The sequence below is a fragment of the Megalops cyprinoides genome, chromosome 8 (genome assembly GCF_013368585.1).
Source record: "Megalops cyprinoides isolate fMegCyp1 chromosome 8, fMegCyp1.pri, whole genome shotgun sequence".
Lineage (NCBI taxonomy): Eukaryota > Metazoa > Chordata > Actinopteri > Elopiformes > Megalopidae > Megalops > Megalops cyprinoides.
Window position 1 is genome coordinate 38,859,840 of NC_050590.1, and position 22,357 is coordinate 38,882,196.

General features: G+C 46.8%; 1 protein-coding gene across 1 annotated transcript; it reads left to right on the forward strand.

Annotated features, from left to right (window-relative positions):
* Positions 1–2,413: 2,413 nt before the first annotated feature.
* Positions 2,414–10,607, forward strand: LOC118781698 (ubiquitin-associated protein 1-like). Its single transcript, XM_036534696.1, has 5 exons — positions 2,414–2,545; positions 7,051–7,596; positions 8,672–8,857; positions 10,015–10,116; positions 10,473–10,607. The coding sequence occupies exons 1-5, from the start codon at positions 2,414–2,416 to the stop codon at positions 10,605–10,607; spliced, it is 1,101 nt and encodes a 366-aa protein (XP_036390589.1).
* The last annotated feature ends 11,750 nt before the right edge of the window (positions 10,608–22,357 follow it).

Consider the following 22,357-nt stretch of genomic DNA (forward strand, 5'->3'; position numbering starts at 1 on the left):
GCCTCTTGACCTTTTAGCTGTTTTGCAGATTTAGTTAGTTTATCGAAGAACGGCTTAAAGCCCTTTTGAAGCATCTGAAAATAACAGCCTGCTCTTAGGGCTAAGTCCTGAACCATCTGCTTGCAGTTTTCTAACTGAGCAGCAGCTAAACCTGCACAGAAGGGGTGCAGGAGTGACACGTGCTGATGGTCAGGGGAGGGTCTGTCATTGCAGGTACTGTGAGGACAGAAGCACTCTGCCCTGACCAATCAGAGGACAGCATCAGGTGTATGGACTGATGTAGGTCCTATAGACATAATCTATTTGCCCTCAAACTATTCCATTATTGTGTAACATGGTAAACAGATATAGCAGGGAAAGGAAGGAAAGTGCAGCTTCTGGGAATCTGGGACAGAATCAGAATAGAATCTTGATCAGATTATTCCAGTAAATCTTTGAGTCTAAAATTTACCATACAATGAATTTCAGCATACCAGGAAAGAAGGGCATTCTGCCTGATGTCTCTGTCTGTCTTATGAGGAATGTGTTGTGTTTTTTGTTTGTGTTTGTGGAGGTGTGTGCGTGTGTGTGTGTGTGTGTGTACGCATGTGGCTGGTGAGCTGGAAACAGGGGAGGCTGAAACATTACCTTTAAATCTATCATTACTTTCAACCTGTTCCCCTTTATCCTCCTTGATTAACAATAAAACAAATAATTCACAGAATAATTGACACCAATGCGTAAATACCACCCATACGCTCTCGCTCTCGCTCCAGATGCTCTCGCTCTCGCTCTAGACGCTCTCGCTCGCTACCTGCTGCTCCTCACCTGTTTCGTGCTCCGCATTTCCTGTTGCTCGTTCCCCGAATGCCAGACGCAAGACACCGATCGGTTAGGACCCAGCCAGGACCCAAACCCGGAGTACTCGCCGATTTCGACACCCTCACAAAAACTACAGACCTATCTTAAGGACCTTCTTCACCCATATCTTCTGCAGAGAGCCCTTCGCTCCCAAAATGCCGGGCTTCTCATCATTCCAAGAGTGGGCAAAACTACTGTAGGCAGTAGAGCCTTTTCCTATCAAGCCCCTCTCCTGTGGAACAGCTTACCCTCCAAGATTCGGGGAACAAACTCTCTCTCCACCTTTAAGCCTAGGCTCAAAACATATCTATATAGTAAATCCTTCAGCTGAGGTACATGGCCTGGTGCTGGCGTGGATCATAGAGTTTCTGGTGGACTAAGTGGTCATTGCTTTCACGGACCCTGTGCCGTGATCTGGTGTTGACTGTCTTAGGGTTGCCCTCATGACTATGCCGGACTCTGCCCCTCCTCTCCTGCCTCTCTGTTCTACATCGCTGCCATTCTTATCATCCACTAACCACTGTTTTCTGTTTGCTTCCTATCCCTGCTCCGGGCTCCTGTCCGGAGCTGTAGCCCAAGCGTCTCATCCCGTTTTCCAGTCCTGCTACCTCGATGCCCTGCCTATCAAAGCCAACTGCGTTCCAAGAACTGGACATCCTAGGAGACATTCTTATAATCACTCTGCTGTTAACTACTATTGTCTGTCAATCGTAAATGTCTTAAAGTACATTGCATAACTTGTCTCTAACTCTATCTGCCCAGTGCCGGCCAGAAGCAGATGGGCCCCCCCTCTGAGCCCGGTTTCTTCCTGATAGGGAGTTTTTCCTTGCCACTGTTGCCTTAGGCTTGCTCTCATTTGTGTTGTAAAAAGCGCTATACAAATAAAAATGAATTGAATTGAATTGAATTGAATTGAAATAGAGTAAATGATTATGCTCGCGAAACAGCGCAGATTGTCTGTAGTTTGTGCGCGAAAGCTACAGCATGAGGTTGTTTAATTAACAAGGATGGCAATTTGAACAATTAAGTGGCAAGTAATCCCAAAGCTTTCTCTTAAATGTTTCACATTATAGCTTTCTTGTGTTACAAAATTTTAATTACAAAACGGAGCTAAATTTAGTTAGATCGATTTAAATTACTGAGAATAAACTTTTAGGTTAGGTTGAGTGCAATGAACAATAACGTTTAGAACACAGACCTCACAAAAGCTGTGATGTGTCATGAGCATTTAATGTAATTTAAATCGATAAATGCCATTCTTGTTAATTACACAATCTCATGTTGTAGCTTTCGCAAGCACACAAACTTCAGACAATCTGCGCTGTTTCGCGAGCATATCATTTACTCCATTTACACGATTGGTGTCAATTATTCTGTGAATTATTTGTTTTTTAATCAAGGAGGATAAAGGGGAACAGGTTGAAAGTAATGATAGATTTAAAGGTGATGTTTCAGCCTCCCCTGTTTCCAGCTCACCAGCCTCCACTGTATGTGTGTGTATGTGTATTTGTACATGCAATTGCGCACTGTTCATTAAAGAGGATGTGGTTTCTATTTCCTGCCAGATAACAGAATGAACAGCCTAGAGGAGCTTCCCTTCAGGATTCCAGTGTGGCAACTTCAAGAGACCATGGAGAGGGTGGAGAAGGTGTCTGCCCCAGAGATCACACTTCCAGACTACCTGCAGATCCTACAGGAGACCGAGGTCAGAACCCTCTCTTTCATAAAGACAGTACTCATCACTTTTCAACAGAACATGACATGGCCTTGGTTAATCGGCAAAACAGACTTTATAATGTTTAAGATCTCACACTATCTTCAAGGGGCTTATATTTTATATTCTATGATTCTTTTAATTGCATGTTGGTATTTCATATTATTAGATCAACTTGCATGTTTTTTACATGAGAGTAATAATTATTGATGGCCCTAATGACGTTTTTACCCCTGATCCCCCACTCAACACCTCAAGCCTGCCGGTTACTCAGGGATTTTAACATCTAGTCCTATCTGCTTGACTGCTCCCCTGGAAGAATCCAGTGATGGCATGGATAGACAGCTGACAGTAGGGAATGGACCCCAATGGAGCTGTCCTGGGCTGGCTACCCATGATAGCAGGCTCCGTCACCTTGACAGGGTAAAGGAGTCACCCCCTCTGGCTACGAAAAGTTCAAAGAGAAGAATATCCCCAGAGTCAGCGAAAGTGGGGACACAAGATGACTCATTGGCTCACATCCCGGTAACTGACCCAAGCATGGATACAGCAACAAATAAGATTGGCATGGCTTCTGAGAATACATCTACTGGATATCAGCTTCAAACATGCAGGTGTGGCTGGTCCAAGATAACATCTGTTCAGGGCCTAAGTATACATCAAGGGCAGAAGAAATGCTTGAAGGAGGGTAGGATGGGGCCTCGCATTGACCACTCTCTTCAGAGTGAAAGGTCAAGTCAGTCAACTGAAGCTCAGTGGCAGGATGAATCCCATGGTCCACAGGGCATCAGTATCTCAGAGACCACCTCAACCATTACATTGGAGAATCCCAAGCCCATTCAGTCACGACCAGCAAAGGAGAAGAAACTCTAAAGATGTAGACCAAATGTGACATGGCTTAAGTCCTGCAGCAAGAACAAGTGGGAATCGGTCAATGCAGACCCAAGCAAGTTACTGGACGGTCTTCAAGGGACAGCTGAGAGCAAATTGGAAAAAATGGGTAATCTATTCTACACCTATGGGGCAGAAAGGTTTGGAACAACAGAACCAAAAAGGAAGAACATAACAACACCCCCAAAGTCCAGATGGCAAAAAGAAATAGAATTCCTTGTCAAAAAAAGATTCCTGAGAAAGCTATGGAGTAGAGCAACATCAGAAGAGAGACAGGGGATCAACATCCTCCAGGAAGACCTAAAAGAATGCCTAGGAAAACTGTGGCAGGCAATCTCAGAAGAAAGTATGGACAAGAACTTCTCTCTACAAGGATCCATTTAGATTTGTGAAGGGACTTTTCACAAAAGAAAAGAATGGATCACAAAAAACATCAAAGCAGGAACTGGAGGAACACCTGAAAAAGACCCACACAGACAATGAAAGGCACGAGGAGCGAGTCTTACCTTCAGACATGCCACCAATGTCTCAACCACACTACCTGTTTGACATCACCCCCCCCCCCCCCCCCCAAACTAAGTGAGCTTGAAAAAGCCATAAGGAAGGCAAGAACATCATCTGCTCTAGGCCCCTATGGTGTGCCATATTGCCTGTACAAAAACATTCCAGACAAGCTAAAGGTCTTGTGGAAACTTATGAAGATCAGTTGGAGGACACAAAACATCCCAAAAGCATGGCGTAGAGCAGGGGGAGCGTTAATTCCTAAAGAAAAGAATGCCATGATCAATTCCAGCGGATCAACTGGCTTAATTTGAAGGCAAACTTTTCTTTAACATTGTTGCACAAAGATCGACAACTTACCTAAAACAAAACAACATGATAGACACATTGGTACAAAAGGCAGGCATACCAGGCTTCTCTGGATGCTTGGAGCATTCCAACAAGATTTGGCATCAAATCCAAGCAGCATAAAGGAGAAGTGGAGATTTATATGTCTTGTTCCTATAGCTAGCCAATGTGTTTGGATCTGTTCCACACTCCCTCCTATGGACAGCCTTTGAGTTCTTCCAACTGTCAATGACCATCATCAACCTGGGCAAGAATTATTTCCAAGACCTACAGTTTTATGTTACAACACCTGAGTTTACAACATCATGGCAAACAGTAGAGATAGGAATAATGGCTGGGTGTACCATCTCCCCACTGGTCTCTACTTTAGCAATGGAACTGATCATCAGAAGGTCCCAATGGGTAGTGGGAGGAGATCTGCTCCATGTCTACCCCCAATCCGTGCTTACATGGATGACATGACTACCCTGACCTCAACTGTTCCTTGCACAAGGTGACTATTGAACAAACTCCACACCAACATCCCGCATGAATATTGAACCCAGCAAATCCAGAAGCATCTCTATTGTCAAAGGAAAGCTCACTGAAATTTCACAGTAAAGGTATACCTATTCCAATGGTGTCAGAGCTTCCCATCAAGAGCCTGGGACGTTGGCACAACAAAAGCCTCAAGGATGCTGAGCCTGCATTGAGGAGACCCCCCTTCCCGGAAAGGTAACACTGTAGTGCCTTCAGTTTGGCTTGCTCCCTTGACTGATGTGGCCTCTGACAGTCTGTGATCTTTCCATCACAAATATAGAAAAACTGGAGAGGACAGTCAGTCGGTATGTGAAGAAATGGCTTGGACTCTCATGCTGCATTAGTAGTATTGGCTTGTACGGGAAGACCACTCTGGCACTGCCCATTTCAAGTCTAGTGGAGGAATTCAAATGTACCAAGACAAGGTTAGTAATGACACTAACCAAATCCACCGATGTAGCATCAAGAGCAGTGGCACCTGGTTTGTCACCAGGAAGAAAGTGGACTCCATCCGAGGCTGTAGAGAGTGCTGTAGAGATCTGCTCTCAGACATAGAGACATCATAGGCCATGTGCAGTATGGAAGAGGTGGCTTTCGACTTGGCACAACAACACCGTCAAGGCATAAAGCAACACCTGAACCAAGAAGAAAGCTGGGGGTGGAAGAAGTGAGACAGCAAGAGGAGGCAGCACACTGTGCAAAGGCAGTGTCACAGGCCAGACAAGGCCAATGGACAAGATGGGAGAGTTTGGAACACCGGAAACTCATGTGGAGGGATATCTGGGAGATGGAAGGGAACAGAGTGAGCTTCATCATTAGAGCCACCTATGATATTCTCCCCACTCCCAAGAATCTCAACCAGGGAATGGGAGAAGATCCATCATGCCCCCTTTGCAAAACACCAGCAACACTTAAGCACATTCTGACTGCATGTCCAACCAGCCTCATGCAAGGGCACTTTTTTGAAGATACAACCAAGTCCTGCAGCAGCTAGCCTCCATTTTGGAAGAAAGGCGGACTACCACCAATGCTTTACCCCCCGTCAGCCATTCCAAATGCACACTGTGGCCTTCATATTAGCTGGGCAATGTACCAATAACCCACCAACAACAAGGGAGTCCGAGACTGGAGTAGCACCTGGCAATGGCTAAAAAGAAAAGACAACATCTGGGCTGCATGCTGACCAACAGCAAAAGGGGTAAAAGCAGAGGGGGGTGACCTGTGGCTGCAAGGTTCACCATTGAGCTCTCTGGAGATGTTGTGGGCCCATCAATGGACCATCATGGAAGTAGGGTGCCCACCTAATGACCCCAATGACATTTTTACCCCCAATCCCCACTCAAGACTTCAAGACTGCTGATCACTCAGATCTTAACATCTAGTCTTATCTGCTTGACTGATGGGATTGGTGATGCTGGCAATGTGCTCTTGGTACATCCTCACTCAGTCCCTACTTATTTTGTGTGCTGTAACAGTCACATGGTCTGTGGTCAGGATGACAGGTTGCATTCAGTGTAAGCAGAGCAGTTCAGGGAGTATTGTCATGATGACGGCAGTAGCTTCCAGATCAGTGGCATTTCTGTGGGAGATGTGTTCAAGTATCTCCCATTCTTGTCTGTATAATGGGGATTATGAAGATTATATCCATGCCAGCAAACTGGCAAAAGTTTCTCCTTGGGAACACTGCCATGTGCTAAACCTCCAATCTGATGTGATATGCAAGGTTATTAAGTCCTATTATTACATCTGCCATAAGGAGCTTTACTCTCTGGCTGGTGAAAATGATTATTAGGTTATATTTTGTCTGTAACAGACTGTAGTACACTGTGGAATGCAATGCAATGCAACATTCCATTTTGATGCCAAGTGAATGCCAAAGCCATTGTATTTCTGTTCTCCCTACTGAGCTGCTATAGAGTCGCTGCCTCATTAATTACACTCATCATTAGCATCACTAGCATGTATTAGCATGTATGAGCTGATAGCATGTATGAGCTGATTAACAGATTGCTGTAAAGGCCTTATTCAGAAACATGATGTTTTGATATTGAAATTCCATATACTCTCAATCTTTCCAATTACAACAAACTTGACAAACATAAACTTTTCTATTGAGAGAGTAGCTCTACATGACCCTGAGTCACACAACCACATCTGCTTTGTGTTCTTGGAATTCAGTCATTCTTGTTCTTTGTGTTTGGCAGCACTGTGACAGGTATCTTCTGTGTGTTTGGCAGTATGAATTCAGCCTGGAGAACTGGGTGTTGACAGGGCTGCAGGGAGGCTACTCCATGGCTCCCTGTGACCCCCACCCCTCCTCTGAGGTGCTGCCCTCCTGCCCACCATACTGGCTGATGTTCAGCAGCCCCCAGGTGAGACGGCTAGGCAGCCGCAGTAGCAGTGACCTCTGGGAGCCCATTCCCCGCCCACGGAGTCACAGCCTCAATGCTGCTGCCCCCCTGCATGACCACACTACATTCCTCATCTCCGACTCCGAAGATGGCCAGGGCTTCTCCCCCAAGGAAGAGTCAGGCCATTTCCTGTCAAACCTCACCCCCCACCGCCCCATCCATTTCAGGAAGACCTCCCCCTTGTGCCTCCAAGAGTACAGGCAATCATCTCTCTCTGCACTGGACCCACCCCGGGGGCATAGCCTACACTGCCAAGGCCAAAGGAATACCAAGAGGAGGCTTCACCCACTGCGCCGTGGCAACCAAAACTACACCCTGTCCTTCACAGCAGGACACACTCCCTCCAACAGAGACCAAAAGAACACCCTGCCGGTATGACTCTAGCTCCTTCCTGAAGCATGCTTAAAAAGCCTGGCTGGTGAACAGACAACTGCTGATTTGATTCTCAGATGAAATATGTCTGTTCATGAGTTTTTTAGACCAAAATATATCACATTAAATATTAAATTGTTTTAAAGAGCTAATATGTAAAATGATGCCATGTTAGCCATCCTGAAGAGTGCTGTCTGCTATGCAAATAACAAATTATATTTGTGTTTCTCCATTTATATTATTTATTTATATTTCTTTTAATATACAATATATGTTTATTTTATAACTTGAAATTATAAAATAACTTGAACTTGAAGTGTGTATTTTATAACTTTGTGTATTTTGTGGAGCCATGAAGGCCTGTTTCACAGTACAGTACATATGCAAGCCCTTCTGTAATGTGGGGAAGGCCCACATTGACATGTCCTTTTCATGTTGAGCTTATGTAGTTGGCAACTAGGCTAAATGTGCAAGCCAGGCAATATTCAAATAATTACAGCCTCAAAAATAGCTGGCTTTGGTGGGCAATGCATGACTTAAATACACATGGGTATGATACAATGAAGAAAAAAGGATCTATTTAATTTCAGAGTAGAAAAAATGAACAGTTAAAATGGCCCACATGGGACTTTCTGAAGTCTTCTGTCATGTTGGAATTTCAACAGTCTGTCTTCCAGAATGCTGAATCACTGAAGAAAGAGGAATGCTGCTCTTTGATAGGAATGTGACAGTTATTTTTTACTCACTGAGGAGTCATGTATGGATTGTTCAAATTATATATCAGTGAGAAAAATAATGTTTCCAAACTATGTCTTGTCAGCATTATTTATGACGTTGGCATTTTCATAATTATGTGAGTCATACACTAGTGCCATTTCTATTGAAACTACAGTGTTGGCTTAAATACAGTGACAGGCTGTAAATGTGCCCTATTTTTAAACTTTGTAAATAGTGCGATATCTGTTTCACTGCAAGGGATTTAAAGGGAGAGAATTATAGAACACTGGCAAATGGATGGAGGGGGGCTGTAGTGCTCTGTTTGGGTTCCTGACCCTGAACTCTATTTACTCTGTAGCTGCTCAGCCCCCCCCACCATTGCAGCCTGGGTTCCTACACCCCCATCCTTGATTCATCAGTGGAGCTGCTGTCAGCACTCAGCCAGGAGGAGCAGGATTTGCTGCAGGCCATCACTGACAGTGGCTACCCTCTGCGCACTGCCATCCTGGCGCTGCAGAGGACCGGTCAGCAGAGCCCCGAGCAGGTCAGTTACTCACAGAATCAAAGCACAGCACCCTGCACCTACAGTCCACTGCTCACAGATCAGCATCTTACCATTTTCAGTTGTGACTGGAGTCACTGACTGTCTGAATCAGAGTTTTTATCCTTCAGTAGCCTCTTCTTACCACTAGAGGTGAGAGGCCAGCAATGAGGTCCCAGCTGTTAAAGGTGGCTGTATAGTGCTTGTATTATGCGCTGTGAAGTCCAGTATCAATGATTCTTCAGATTATAGACAAGATCTGAAGTTTAGGTACATGAGACAAAAAAGGTGTCACCCACTGAAAAGTAATTAATGTACCCAATGTTACTCATGCTAACCTGATGCATGGCTGCATTTTTAACCAATAACTTCTTCTCACAGCATAACTTTTGCTTGTAACATGTGAAAAGCTTGACAAACCTGGCATTAGCTACCTAGGAAACAATGTAATGAACCAGCTTCCCAAAGATTCATTATCCATTATCCTGCTCTCAGTGTCTCATAGCTTCTCCCAGGAGACAGGCTAGGAGGAGAGTGTTTGGCCTTGGAATGAGGAGGAGTTTGGCTGCTGAACCAAATTTTAACAATTACAGATTCAGATAAGGGTGGAGCAGTCACAGCTCATTGGAGACACAAGACAGCTCAACCTCCTGACCTACTCTCACACTGGTCAGAAAGCTGACAAGTTGACCGTATATCGGTCTACTCCATTTACTGTCCACAAATACACAGGAACCTCTTCAAACTAACTAATCAGAACTGGCTTCTGCTTTGTCTTGTCACGCAGTTTTCATTCTTAATGTGTATTATAAATTGATATTGGTGTTATCAGGAACTGGATTCTGGAACAAAAGAGAATCTTCCTTCATTTAGATGATTTAATGATTCCCTAGTCCCTAGCTGACATGTTTTGAGACTGGATATGACAATGGTGTTGTGCATGTTTGGGAGGTGTTCCAGTTATGTTCAGGAAAAGGATGGTATGTTGGGATGTTAGATATGACAGATATGCTCCTCAGCACATGATCAAATGTATTGGGTCCTGACTGACAGATTAAGCAGGGCATAAAGGCAAAGGGTCATTGTGGTGAAAATGTGTTGCTGATGTCATGGAGAGGTTATTGATGTCTCCACCCCTCATGTCCACACATGCTGCATAGATCCTGAGCTACCTGATGGCATGTGACCGGCTGTGTGACTTGGGCTATGAGGAGGCTCAGGTAGAGGAGGCCCTGGAGATGTTCCAGAACTGCGAAACCAAGGTGAGCAGTCACATGACCATGCTGACACAAAGAGGGGTGGGAAGGCTTTCAATAAACTGCCTGTCCTCCTCTACATAATCCTCACCGGTTCCCCTTTTTCTGATGCAGTACTTTTCTTAAGATCATGTCATATGGTACAGAATGCCTGTCTCAGCACAGCATGTCTGTCTTTAAGAGCTTTTCATGGAAAATGCCCCAGTTTGAACACATATGAATCCCATTTTCCAGACTTGCATCAGTAATGTATTATTTATCCCAGTTCAAACACTGTTTCAAAAAAGTGTGAATCATTCCAGTGAATCAGGAGTGAGACAAAGCTCACTACACTGACTGGGCATGTCCCCTGTGGCTCTTAGGCTGCAGAGTTTCTACGTCTCCTCACCCAGTTTAATGAGATGGGCTTCCAGCAGAATGCCATCAAGGAGGTTCTGCTCATCAACGAGAACCACCGTGAACGGGCCTTGGAGGAGCTGATGTTGCATGCAGTGTGACTGGATTGAAACCATCCCACACTCTCATCCTATGGTTCCCTTCTAGTATGGATATCCAGGGAACCAAGGATCATCTCTGAGGCACAGAAGGGTCTGCAGGAGAGTGGGAGACACTGCTTAACAGACAGGAGAGCAGGAATTTTTTTTACCACACATCAATATTATGAATGAATGTCATGCAGAAATATTATTGAACAAAATCATTTTACCTGTAATTGTAGTCATGACATTTAAACCAAATACAAGCAATTTTTAAATATATAAATCAATATTTTCTTATGAAAACACTGAGAACAAAGAAGACAAGTTGAGAATGGTGGACTTGGGGAAAGCTTCAGATTCATCCCTGAGATATAATATTCTCTGAGATTATTACTGTTATTACCATAATCATCATCATCAACAATAAAGAATAAAGATTGCCTTTCTTCCATAAAGGTGCCCATTATTGTAGTAAAAAAAGTCAGTGGGGTATTTACAGCTTTGACTTTGTAAACATTTTATATAACCTTGTTTTTATTTGCACCCACAGGCATTTGTTGTCTGGGTGAATGTAGGAAACACAGTTGAATAAAGTGTTCTCATATGCTTTGAACAGAGGTCGGCGTTCTGTCTTTACATCATATTCTCCTCACCACCACTCATAGTCACACATCCACACACTCTCACGCACACTCACTCACACATCAACACACTCTCACACACACTCACACTTACACACACACATCCACACACTCAAATACACTCACAATCTCACATACTCACACATCCCGCTGAGATGTGATCTCTGATTTGTTGCTGCTTCACTGTCTTACATTGACATGAAATGTAAAGTAATGGAACAATAAAGTGTTGATGAAGAGCAATGCAGAGTTGGTGCTCCTGTTCCTTTGTTGCACAAAGATATGTTGCTTGTTATAGTTTTGCTTGTAGTACCTAAGAAGCTTAATGGGAGTTCCATTAGCTGCATTTAGCTGCAATTATTTACTGCTTAGAGGAAAAGGAGTTTTGATGGCTGCACATTGTATGTGAAAGTTTGGCTGACTCTCACTAGGACATCTGACAAAGGTAAATCACTTCCACACACACCTCCTAAACAACCATACACTGTCCCCATAGTCTCACAAAACAATTCAGGTTTCTGAGAAATTCAAGGTAATGCTCCATAGCATTTCTCAGAATGAAGAATAAAATAATTTCTTTGAAGATGATGGGCAATTTCCCATTCAGCTACTGAATATTACTGCTTCTCTGCTGTTCAGAGTGTATTTTTTTATTTTAGGGAGATTATTTAACAAGACCTATTCCTCCAAGGCTTCAACGCCTTGCTGGTTTAACTGACCTGAACCTCTCCTGGTTTTTTTTTTTGCCTCCTGGGATCTGTGGTTTATAAATGGTTTATTTCCTATCAAAAGAAAAAATGGTGGTGTGGAGGTGTTGTCAGCATTTATAGCAGTTTCCACTCAGAATATACCTTGATACACATGAAATATTGTGAATAACCAAGGAGAAATATGTCATGCACATGGAAACATGGCAGAGCAGGTTTGGTATGTTATATATTATATTAAAAAGATAGGAAGGGTTATTATAAAGATTCCAAAGGGTAAGTGTGAGCAACTGCATAGTAAAATGAGTGGAAACACTGAATTACAACAAATCTGGATTTCTTTAAAACAATTTGGCAACAGTTAAAAAACGTATATGCATTGCACAAGAACAGATTCTCTCTATTCAATAATGCTTATTGATATGCTTCATTAGTTAGCTTTCTTTGGTAGTGGTAATGAAACACATCCTGGACATTTCATGCAAAACGTGGTGAATTTAAGGTGATGCTGTAGATATCAGTCTTCACAGTTTGTAGGGATTATTTACTTTGCATCAATGAATGCATAGTAAAATTTGCATGACAAAATTGCACATTGCACTCTAAGTTATACCTACCCATTGGCTTTTCTATATTGTCTGCAGGCAGAAAACAGCAGTAGTACAACTGTTGTTGTACAATTTCCTTTACATCCTGGTCTATCATATAGTACCACTCTATCATTTGCATTACATGATGTCATTGTCTGTGCGCTCATAGCTCCAGTGCTATGAGTGCATCGATAGATGTTGTGTTGAACACACAGCGGTGTTGCTGGGATCAGGCTAACGCTATGGATTCGTTGTTTCCCAGCTCTAGTTCTGGGGCACACCATAAGTGCTGGTTTTCTTTCCAGCTGAGCTTTTAATCAGATTTGATTAAGCTGTTAAGTGAACACAGATCTGGGTTTGACGTCAGTCAGCAGGTACCAGCTGTTAGTTCTTTGAGAAACACTTAAGTACTATACGTTTCTGAAAGATACAGTAATAATAAAATTGGTTTAAGTTGCACCGACACGCTGTTGTCCTTCTGTACTCATGTCCGCGCGCTGCGTTCTCCTGCGTTCTCCACGAAACTCAGGAGTCACACAATGACCACATAATGTCCTTTTGTATTGTTTAGGACTTGTCTGGGGACTGAAACCCGACTACCTCTGTAGTCTAAGGAGAAATTGTAGAAAACTGAGTACATTGTAGGTGAATGATTATTTGATTTATTAACATTAATTTTCAGTCCTTTCGATGTCTCTCATTATCCGATTAACACCTGCACGATCTTTTCCCACGAGGTGAACATGACTGTCTCAAAGGACTGCACTGTTAATTGAAAGAAAAAACGTGCCGTTTACTTAAAAGGAATTTGGCAGGCAATCAATTATGTAAGCATCGTTCTTTGGCAAATTGATGTTTTTATTCCTCCATTTAGCAGGAGAGGAAACGTATGAAGCACTTTGCCGGATAAGACAAGGATAATGTTGTCAGTCATGTTGTAAAAGAATTAAAAGAGTAATTTTACAGGGATGCCGAGAAGATAGTTTGTATCAGTATCTGAAAGAGTTTAATTAGACGTTTTTCTGTCAAGACAAAACTATAAAACTATTTATTAATGTACTGCCTGAAAACGGTGCTGATTAAATTACAGCGTTTACATGTGCTCACTGCCGGATGTTTGAAGGTTAGAATCTGAGACAATTCATAGAACGCAACAGCAGAATTGGATGATGTTATACAGTAAAGACTTTGACAACTTATTACTACTTTTTCCACCTAAAACGTGCGCAGGTACATAAAACTGTATTCTCAGCGCTGCCTTGTAGGTATTTTTCTTTTATATAATACAAGGATACAATGTGTAATAAAGTATCATTAGCAATTCTGTCCTTTCCGTTTGCGTTCATGTTATTGAGGATGTCCGGGAAAGCCAGGACCAGCAATATTCTTTCCACAAGAGCGGGAACAAGCGATGTGGTTGTACTTGGAACGATGGGCTTTGGAAAATCAGGTAATGTGCCGCTGACATTGTGTCAGAATACTCACATTATACTACTAGCAGTTCTAACAGCAGTTTGAAAGCTTGGTTTATTTATTTCTTCTGTATTGGTTCCATGATGCGTTTTGTGTACAAGTGTTAAATGACATTTTGAAGCTAAGTGCAGAATATTTAGAGTAGTGTTGTTAATCTAATGTCTTTGATCTCCTGAGCACTGGACTGGAATAGAATAGGAAGAATAACATTTTCTGCAGAACGACATAGATCAATGTTTATCTCACAATGCTGTGTATTGGAATATATTTATAAATGTTTGTTATTTTAGAAAGCTGATACTAGCAGGCATCCCAGCTGCTGAGACAATGTTAGGGCGAGGCATTCATTTCTCATGCCCTGTCAGAGACTCTTTTCCAGGGTCCTGTAACAGGAAGTGTCTGTTTTATCATAGGATATGACCCTAACTTTGGTAAGTTCTTTCAACGTGTCAGAATATCTGTGTTTTATACAGATACTCTTTTGCCAGTATTCTCTTAAGTATTTGTTTCCTCTAGTCTATAGTACTGTATGTCTCTAGTCTATAAAGACATACAGTACTATTTCCTCTAGTCTATAGTACTGTATGTCTTTGTGTTTTGCAGTTGCTTGATTTAAATGGGGTGTTTAATTGCCTGGACTTTCATTCTTTCTCTGAATTGACCTGTCTGTTTTATCTGCTGATGATATACCATATCTGACATTACAATAATACCCTGAAGTGACCTTTGTGGAGACGGGGTTAAGCTGTGATGGCCCTTGCATGTCAGGATTACATGCTGTGGTGGAAGCTTGGCCAGCTGGCTGTTTGGAGGTGTGTCAGATTGCACGGTGAGCACAGAAACAAAGAACAGCTGATCTCCCTCAGACACAAGGTGTTCAACCTGAAGATTCCTGCTCTCACCTCACCTTGAACCTGGAATGATTGCATTCATGTGAAAATGAGGACCACCTCACAACAGGAAGCATGTTCCAATTTAGGTCAAAGAAAAAATGTCTAAAAAGGAAAAGAATGAGAGATCTAATCTGGAGGAAATTACAGTTTCCAGCTTTAATGAAGATGTTTCACCAAAACAGGTGTGTCACTGCATTCAAAATCCTAGACCATTATTGTTTTCTGAAATGAGATTCTGAAAATAGAACCATTGATACATTTTATGATCTTGATTTTAAAATGATGTATGGATTTAAGATTTTGGACCAGCTTTGACTGTGTATCAGAGGACACCTACTGTTCAGAAGAGATTGTGGATCAATAGCCTATAAGAAAAAAAGAGGATGAAGAAGAAGAATGCGTGTTGATATGAAAGTCTTTAATTCAGTCAAAACAGTATCGAAGTACGCAAAAAGCACTGACTTCGGGTTCAGCATTGTAGTAGTGAATCCTGATGGTTCAAACTAACACCGAGCGTAACTAATGTTGTTTTTGATGTAAATGAACCAGACCTGTCACTTGTACGACAATGAAATCAGAGTGCCAGTTTGGAGTAAGCCAGGATACCATTGTTTCAGCAAGCTCGGATACCCCTTTGTCTGAGAAGGTTCTTGATTGCCCACCCCAAGTCCCATTCTATAATTGTTTGCCATTTCTCTTGACCCAGTTGTTAAGGTGTCAGCAGAGGTGTGGACCATCCTGTCGGGGTGTCTGTGATCTCAAGCCCTTACAAGCCTGTTCTTTTGAAAATTATTGCCAACCGACTGGACCCCATGTTAGTACTTAATATTTAAGAGTATAGTTTTGTTGGTTAGTACTGATAGATTGGCCCATACTGAAAGACTGATGGAATAAGCTTGTTTTGGTCAGCAGTTGAAGAGCTGTGATTAGTGTAGATAAGCTTTGAGTATCCTACAGTGTTGTGTGCCAGCACCCCTCTGACCCCAGCACAGTATTTTTATGTTACTCTGCAGCTTCCTGTCACTGATGGAAAAGCAAACATTTAAAATTGTGTTTCCACTGTGGAGTCAAATCCTGAAGGACTCGGCAGTGTTTATCTCACTGGCCACTGCCTCTGTTTAGAACCAAGTACTGTGCACTGCTGAATCTGTCAGTTATGTTATGCAGGGCAAAAATACTTGTTAGATACACAGTACACACAACACACAGAATTCAGAGAAAATACACTGCTCTGTTTCCTTCTGATGAATATAGCTATTTGACAAATTAGTAATTGTAGTGAGACACAGAGAGGGCACGCAGAGAGACATGGGTGTGATTTAATAATTCCAGGATGGGTCAGTGAACTGTGAGTGCTGCCTAGCCTGGGTCAGTGCTTATCTAGTAGTATACAGCATTGATGACCAGCAGACCTTTAATGGCTGTCAGCTGTACTTGGACATGATAAATCTGCACATCCGAGGACCTCAGCCAGACATCCCTGCCACCCTGCAGGGAAACAAAGTGGACATGGAGAGGTGCACACACACACACTATCGCACAATACACACAAACATGCACAACACACAAACAGACAACTTATACACACAAACACAAAATACATACAATCATGCACAGCACACATACCCATGCATAATTTATACACACAAACACACATGTACACACAAAAATACACAATACAAGCAATACATTCACACACAAACTCTCTATATATGCGCACAAACACAAAAAATATGTGTACACACAAACACATGATACATACACACAAATACATAATATATGACACACAACCATGCATAACACTCACACTATACATGTAAACAAACAAGCAATTTTTATACACAAACACACACAATACCTACACACCCAAAAACACAAGATATACATACACAAACATACACAGTATATAAACACACACTATACATACAAACACACACACACACACACACACACACATAACATGGCTGCCTGTTCTTTGAGGTGTCAGCCTGCCTGGACTTCCTATCAGTCCAGCATATGTTCCCCACACAGCATTATGTAAGGCATGGCGTGAGGCAGAGTTCGCTCACCCACTCTACATCAATGAGAACAAGGCCTCAGCTCTGCCCCTGCCCACATGCTGCCAGAAGCTGCCATCCCCTGCTACCGCCAGGCTTGTCACTGTAAAGTCATCCCGAGCATAGACCAAGCATCACGCCCCCACCCTCATGATGCTCAAGGTCTTCAGGATCTTCTCACCCACCTCACCCTGCTCTGCCCTTCCCAGCCCCACCCCGCTCTGCCTGCTCTGGGCTGCAGGAGCAGGTAGCAACCCAAGATAGACTGTGATTCTGTAATCTAAGAAAATGAACAGCAACGAAATGGAAAATTCTGCTTTTAAATAGCATTCATATAAGGAAGGCAGTTTGGGTCCCACTCCCTTGGAAACTACCAGAACAGTCTGCATTTCTGGAGCTTCTCTAAGCCACGCACCATAATCCTTGAGGGGTTTAAATATTAAACTCTATCAGAGATTTGTCTCAGTATGCCACTCAGAATGAGGCTTGAGAGTTTTTTCAATAAGCTTGTCAGCTTGCGATGTCTCTGCACGGCTGCAACAATTGCAGCTCAGCCAGGAGAGCCGACCCTTTCCGCCAGCGGCTGCCTACCCACCGGTTCCGTCAGCGCCTCCCAGCCGGGAGCCTCGGCTGCCACCCCCCGAGTCATACGCGGGGGACCCGGGAACCTGCCGCTCGTTTCTCTCACAGTGTTCCCTGATATTCGAGCTGCAACCCTCCACGTTCCCCACAGACCGGGCGAGGATCGCCTACGTCATCACCTTGCTGACAGGCCGCGCGAGGGAGTGGGGTACTGCTGTCTGGGACGCCGGCGCTCCCTTCTGCCACTCATATGCCGAATTCGCCGATGAGATGAGAAGGGTGTTTGACCGTTCCAGGCAGGGCCGCGAGGCAGCGAGAGAGATGCTGCAGATTCGCCAGGGGCGTCGGTCGGTGTCGGATTACGTGATAGACTTCCGCACCCTGGCCGCCACCAGCGGGTGGAACGCGGAGGCCCAATTCGACACCTTCCTCCACGGTCTCGCGGAGCCCATCAAGGACGAGCTGGCCACTCGGGAGCTGCCTGCCAGCTTCGAGGCCTTGGTGGACCTGGCCATCTGCGTGGACCAGCGCCTTTCGCAAAGACGCAGGGAGAGAGCATCCAGCAGCCTGCCCGGCCCTGTCCGTGAGCAACCCCTCCCGATGGCGGCCAGGAGCCCTGCACCACCATCCCCGGGAACCTCCGAGCCGATGCAGGTCGACCGCACCCGCCTGTCTCCCGCGGAACGCCAACGGAGACTCAGCACCCAGTCCTGCCTATACTGCGGGCAGTCTGGCCATTTTGTGGCAAACTGCCCGGCCAAGGGCCAGCGGTCACCCGCAGCGGGGGGATTGCAGGTGAGTGTAACCCCACTGCGTCATTCTCCCCAGACCCGTCCTCTGTTTTCAGTCACCCTGCTCGTCGGAGGTCAGAGCCACGCTGTCTCCGTCCTGATTGACTCCGGGGCAGATGGCAGCTTTATCGACGCCGACCTGGCAGCCCGGCTGCGCCTGCCCCGGGAAGCCCACGCGATCACCGGGGCCCCCCTGGTTCGCGTGACCCACGCCACTCCCCCGGTGAACTTCCTCGTCTCGGGCAACCACCGCGAGGAGATCGTCCTCAACGTCATCCGTTCCCCGCAAGCCGCCGTGGTCTTGGGTCACCCCTGGTTAGCTCGGCACAACCCCCACATCGACTGGGAGGGCAACCGAATCCTGGGCTGGAGCCCCTTTTGCCACTCCCACTGCCTTTGGGATGCCGTTACCCCTGTGTCACCGATCGCTTCTGCTCCCAAGGACTTCCCGGACCTGTCGGCACTGCCGCCCGAATACATGGACCTGAAGCTGGTGTTCAGCAAGTCCCGCGCCACCTCGTTGCCTCCTCACCGCCCGTATGATTGCGCCATCGATCTGCTGCTCGGCTCGTCCCCCCCTCGGGGGCGTCTGTTTTCTTTATCGCCACCGGAGACCGAGGCCATGAATAAATACATCCGGGAGTCTCTCGCGGCCGGGCTCATTCGCCCCTCCTCCTCTCCTGCGGGGGCCGGATTCTTCTTCGTAGGGAAGAAGGACGGCTCCCTCCGTCCCTGCATAGATTACCGGGGCCTCAACGCCATCACCATCAAGAACCGCTACCCCCTGCCTCTTCTGTCGTCCGCCTTCGAGTCGCTACAGGGCGCTACCATCTTCACGAGACTCGATCTCCGTAATGCCTACCACCTGGTCAGGATCCGCGAGGGGGACGAGTGGAAAACGGCGTTCAACACCCCCTCTGGGCATTATGAATATCTGGTCATGCCATTCGGTCTGACGAATTCCTCGGCTGTATTCCAGTCCCTGGTGAACGACGTCCTCCGAGACATGCTCAACCAGTTCGTATTCGTTTACCTCGATGACATCCTGATCTTCTCTCGCTCCCTGCCTGAGCATGTACAGCATGTCCGCTGCGTCCTGCAGCGTCTGCTCGAGAACCACCTGTACGTGAAAGCGGAGAAGTGTGCCTTCCATCAGCGCACTACTTCCTTCCTGGGCTTTGTGATCACGGCAGGTAGTATCCGTATGGACCGGCAGAAGGTCCACGCAGTCGAGGAGTGGCCTCGCCCCACCTCCCGCAGGGAACTGCAGCGATTCCTAGGTTTCGCGAATTTCTACCGTCGCTTCATTCGCAACTACGGCACGGTAGCGGCTCCCCTCACCGCCCTGACATCGGTCAACAGAGCGTTCACCTGGGCCTCGGCTGCCGAGGAGGCGTTCCGCAACCTGAAGGCTCGGTTCACCTCGGCGCCTGTCCTTACCCAGCCCGATCCCGCTCGTCAGTACGTGGTGGAGGTGGATGCTTCGGACGTGGGAGTGGGGGCGGTCCTATCTCAGCGCTTGTCCGCCGACAACAAGCTCCACCCCTGCGCCTACTTCTCTCACCGCCTTACGCCCACCGAGCGTAACTACGACATCGGCGACCGGGAACTACTGGCCATCAAGCTGGCGCTCGAGGAGTGGAGGCACTGGCTGGAGGGGGCGAGTGCTCCGTTCTTGGTGTGGACTGATCACAAGAATCTCGAGTACGTCCGATCAGCTAAACGCCTCAATCCCCGACAAGCCCGCTGGTCTCTTTTTTTCTCCCGCTTTGACTTCACCCTGTCATACCGACCAGGCTCTAAGAACGGTAAACCCGACGCCCTCTCACGCCAGCATGCCCCGGCCGAGGACTCCCAGGAACCCAGCACAGTCCTGCCAGCCCGATGCGTTGTCGCAGCGGCGCTGTGGGACGTCGAGACCGCCGTCCGCACCGCCCTCCAGAATGAACCGGGTCCCAGCTCTTGTCCCCCTAACCGCCTCTTTGTTCCCCAGTCTGTCCGTTCTCAGGTCCTGCAGTGGGGGCATTCATCCAGGCTCGCTGGCCACCCTGGAGCCCGGCGCACAGCGGCGTTCATTGGCCAGCGGTTTTGGTGGCCCACTATGACGGAGGATATCCGGAACTTCACCGCCGCCTGCTCGGTCTGCGCCCAGAGCAAGACCTCCACCCGACCCCCCGCCGGTCTGCTGCAACCCCTGCCTGTTCCCAGACGGCCCTGGTCCCACATCGCCCTGGACTTCGTTACTGGTCTGCCACCATCTGACGGTAACACCGCCATCCTCACCATCGTGGACCGGTTTTCCAAAGCTGTGCACTTCATCCCCTTACCCAAACTGCCCTCCGCCAGGGAGACCGCTCAGCTACTCATTAGGCAGGTATTCCGGCTGCACGGTCTACCCTCCGATGTGGTGTCCGACCGGGGGCCCCAATTCACATCTAACTTTTGGAGGGCGTTTTGCAGGTTACTGGGGGCCACCGTCAGTCTGTCCTCTGGTTTTCACCCCCAGTCCAACGGCCAGACCGAGCGGGCCAACCAGCAGCTGGAGACGGTGCTACGGTGCCTGACATCTCGGGAGCCGTCGGCGTGGAGCCAGCACCTCCCCTGGGTCGAATACGCCGTCAACTCCCTTCCCTCTGCTTCCACGGGGCTGTCGCCCTTCCAGTGCTGTGTGGGCTATCAACCTCCCCTATTCCCGGCCCAGGAGGAGGAGGTGGGGGTCCCCTTGGCAACAGCGTTTTTGCAGCGCTGCCGTCGCACCTGGAGACGCGCGCGCACCGCACTGCTCCGCTCCTCGGCTCGGGCTAAGCGGTTTGCTGACCGCCACCGCTCCAAGGCACCCCGCTATCGCCAGGGTCAGCGAGTGTGGCTCTCCACCCGGGACCTTCCCCTCAAGGTGGACTCCCGCAAGCTGGCTCCCCGCTTCATCGGCCCTTTTCCCATCGCCAAAGTGATCAGCCCCACGGCGGTCCGGCTGAAACTCCCGCTCTCTCTTCGCCGTGTCCACCCCACCTTCCACGTCTCCAAGATTAAGCCCGTCGTCCGCAGTCCTCTCTGCCCTGCTCCCCAGGCTCCTCCGCCGCCCCGCCTGATCGACGGAGCGGTGGCTCACACCGTGCGCCGCCTGCTTAGGGTTCGGCGTCGGGGGCGCGGTCTGCAATATCTGGTGGACTGGGAGGGTTACGGTCCCGAGGAGAGGAGCTGGGTTCCCGCAAGGGACATCCTGGACCCGGCCCTGATCCGGGACTTCCACCGCCGACACCCTGGCGAACCCGCTGTGACGCCTGGTGGCGTCCGTGGGGGGGGGGGGGGGGTACTGTCAGGGCTCCGCCCCCTTAGTCGCGGTGTTTTCGTTTTTTTTTCCCCTTACCTATGTTTCCCCTGTGTTTCAGCCCCCCCCCCCGCTGCCTGTCTGCTCACCTGCATCCCATCGCCTCGTTACCTCTGCCCTATATCTCCCCTGCGTGTCCCTGTCTGATTGCTAGTTCGTTTCAGTGAGTTTCTTCCTGTCTCGTCCCCGCTTTAGTTTCCCTGAGTTCTGATTGCTGTTTGCCGAATCCTGCCTGTCTCCCGACTTCGTCCTTCGCCTGCCGACTTGAACCCGTCTGACACTTCGCCCGCCTGGTTACCGACTCTGCCCGCCCCGACTTCCGATCCTGGATCTGCCCCCGGACTGCTTCCCCGTGTTTTTGAACCCTGCCTGTCCCTGTACGACGAACTGCCCGCTGATTATTATTAAACGCTTGGTTCCGTTTACCCGGTGGTCCGCGTTTGTGTCCCGATCCCCGTTCCTGACACATACATCTTAATCATTCTATATATCATTATATATCTTGCGTTTCACGCCTCTTATTTCCTTATTGTGACATAACAAGTCTGAATGTAGCCAGAAAGAAATTTCTATTTAACTATTTTTCTTTCTGGCTACATTCAGACTTGTTATGTCACAATAAGGAAATAAGAGGCGTGAAACGCAAGATATATAATGATATATAGAATGATTAAGATGTATGCTTACAACAGAGATGTAATAGAAT

Coding starts and splice junctions, on each gene's coding strand:
- LOC118781698 (XM_036534696.1), top strand. CDS start 2,414: ATGAACAGCCTAGAGGAGCTTCCCTTCAGGATTCCAGTGTGGCAACTT. Junction 2,546..7,050: donor AGATCCTACAGGAGACCGAG/GTCAGAACCCTC, acceptor TGTGTTTGGCAG/TATGAATTCAGCCTGGAGAA. Junction 7,597..8,671: donor ACCAAAAGAACACCCTGCCG/GTATGACTCTAG, acceptor TTTACTCTGTAG/CTGCTCAGCCCCCCCCACCA.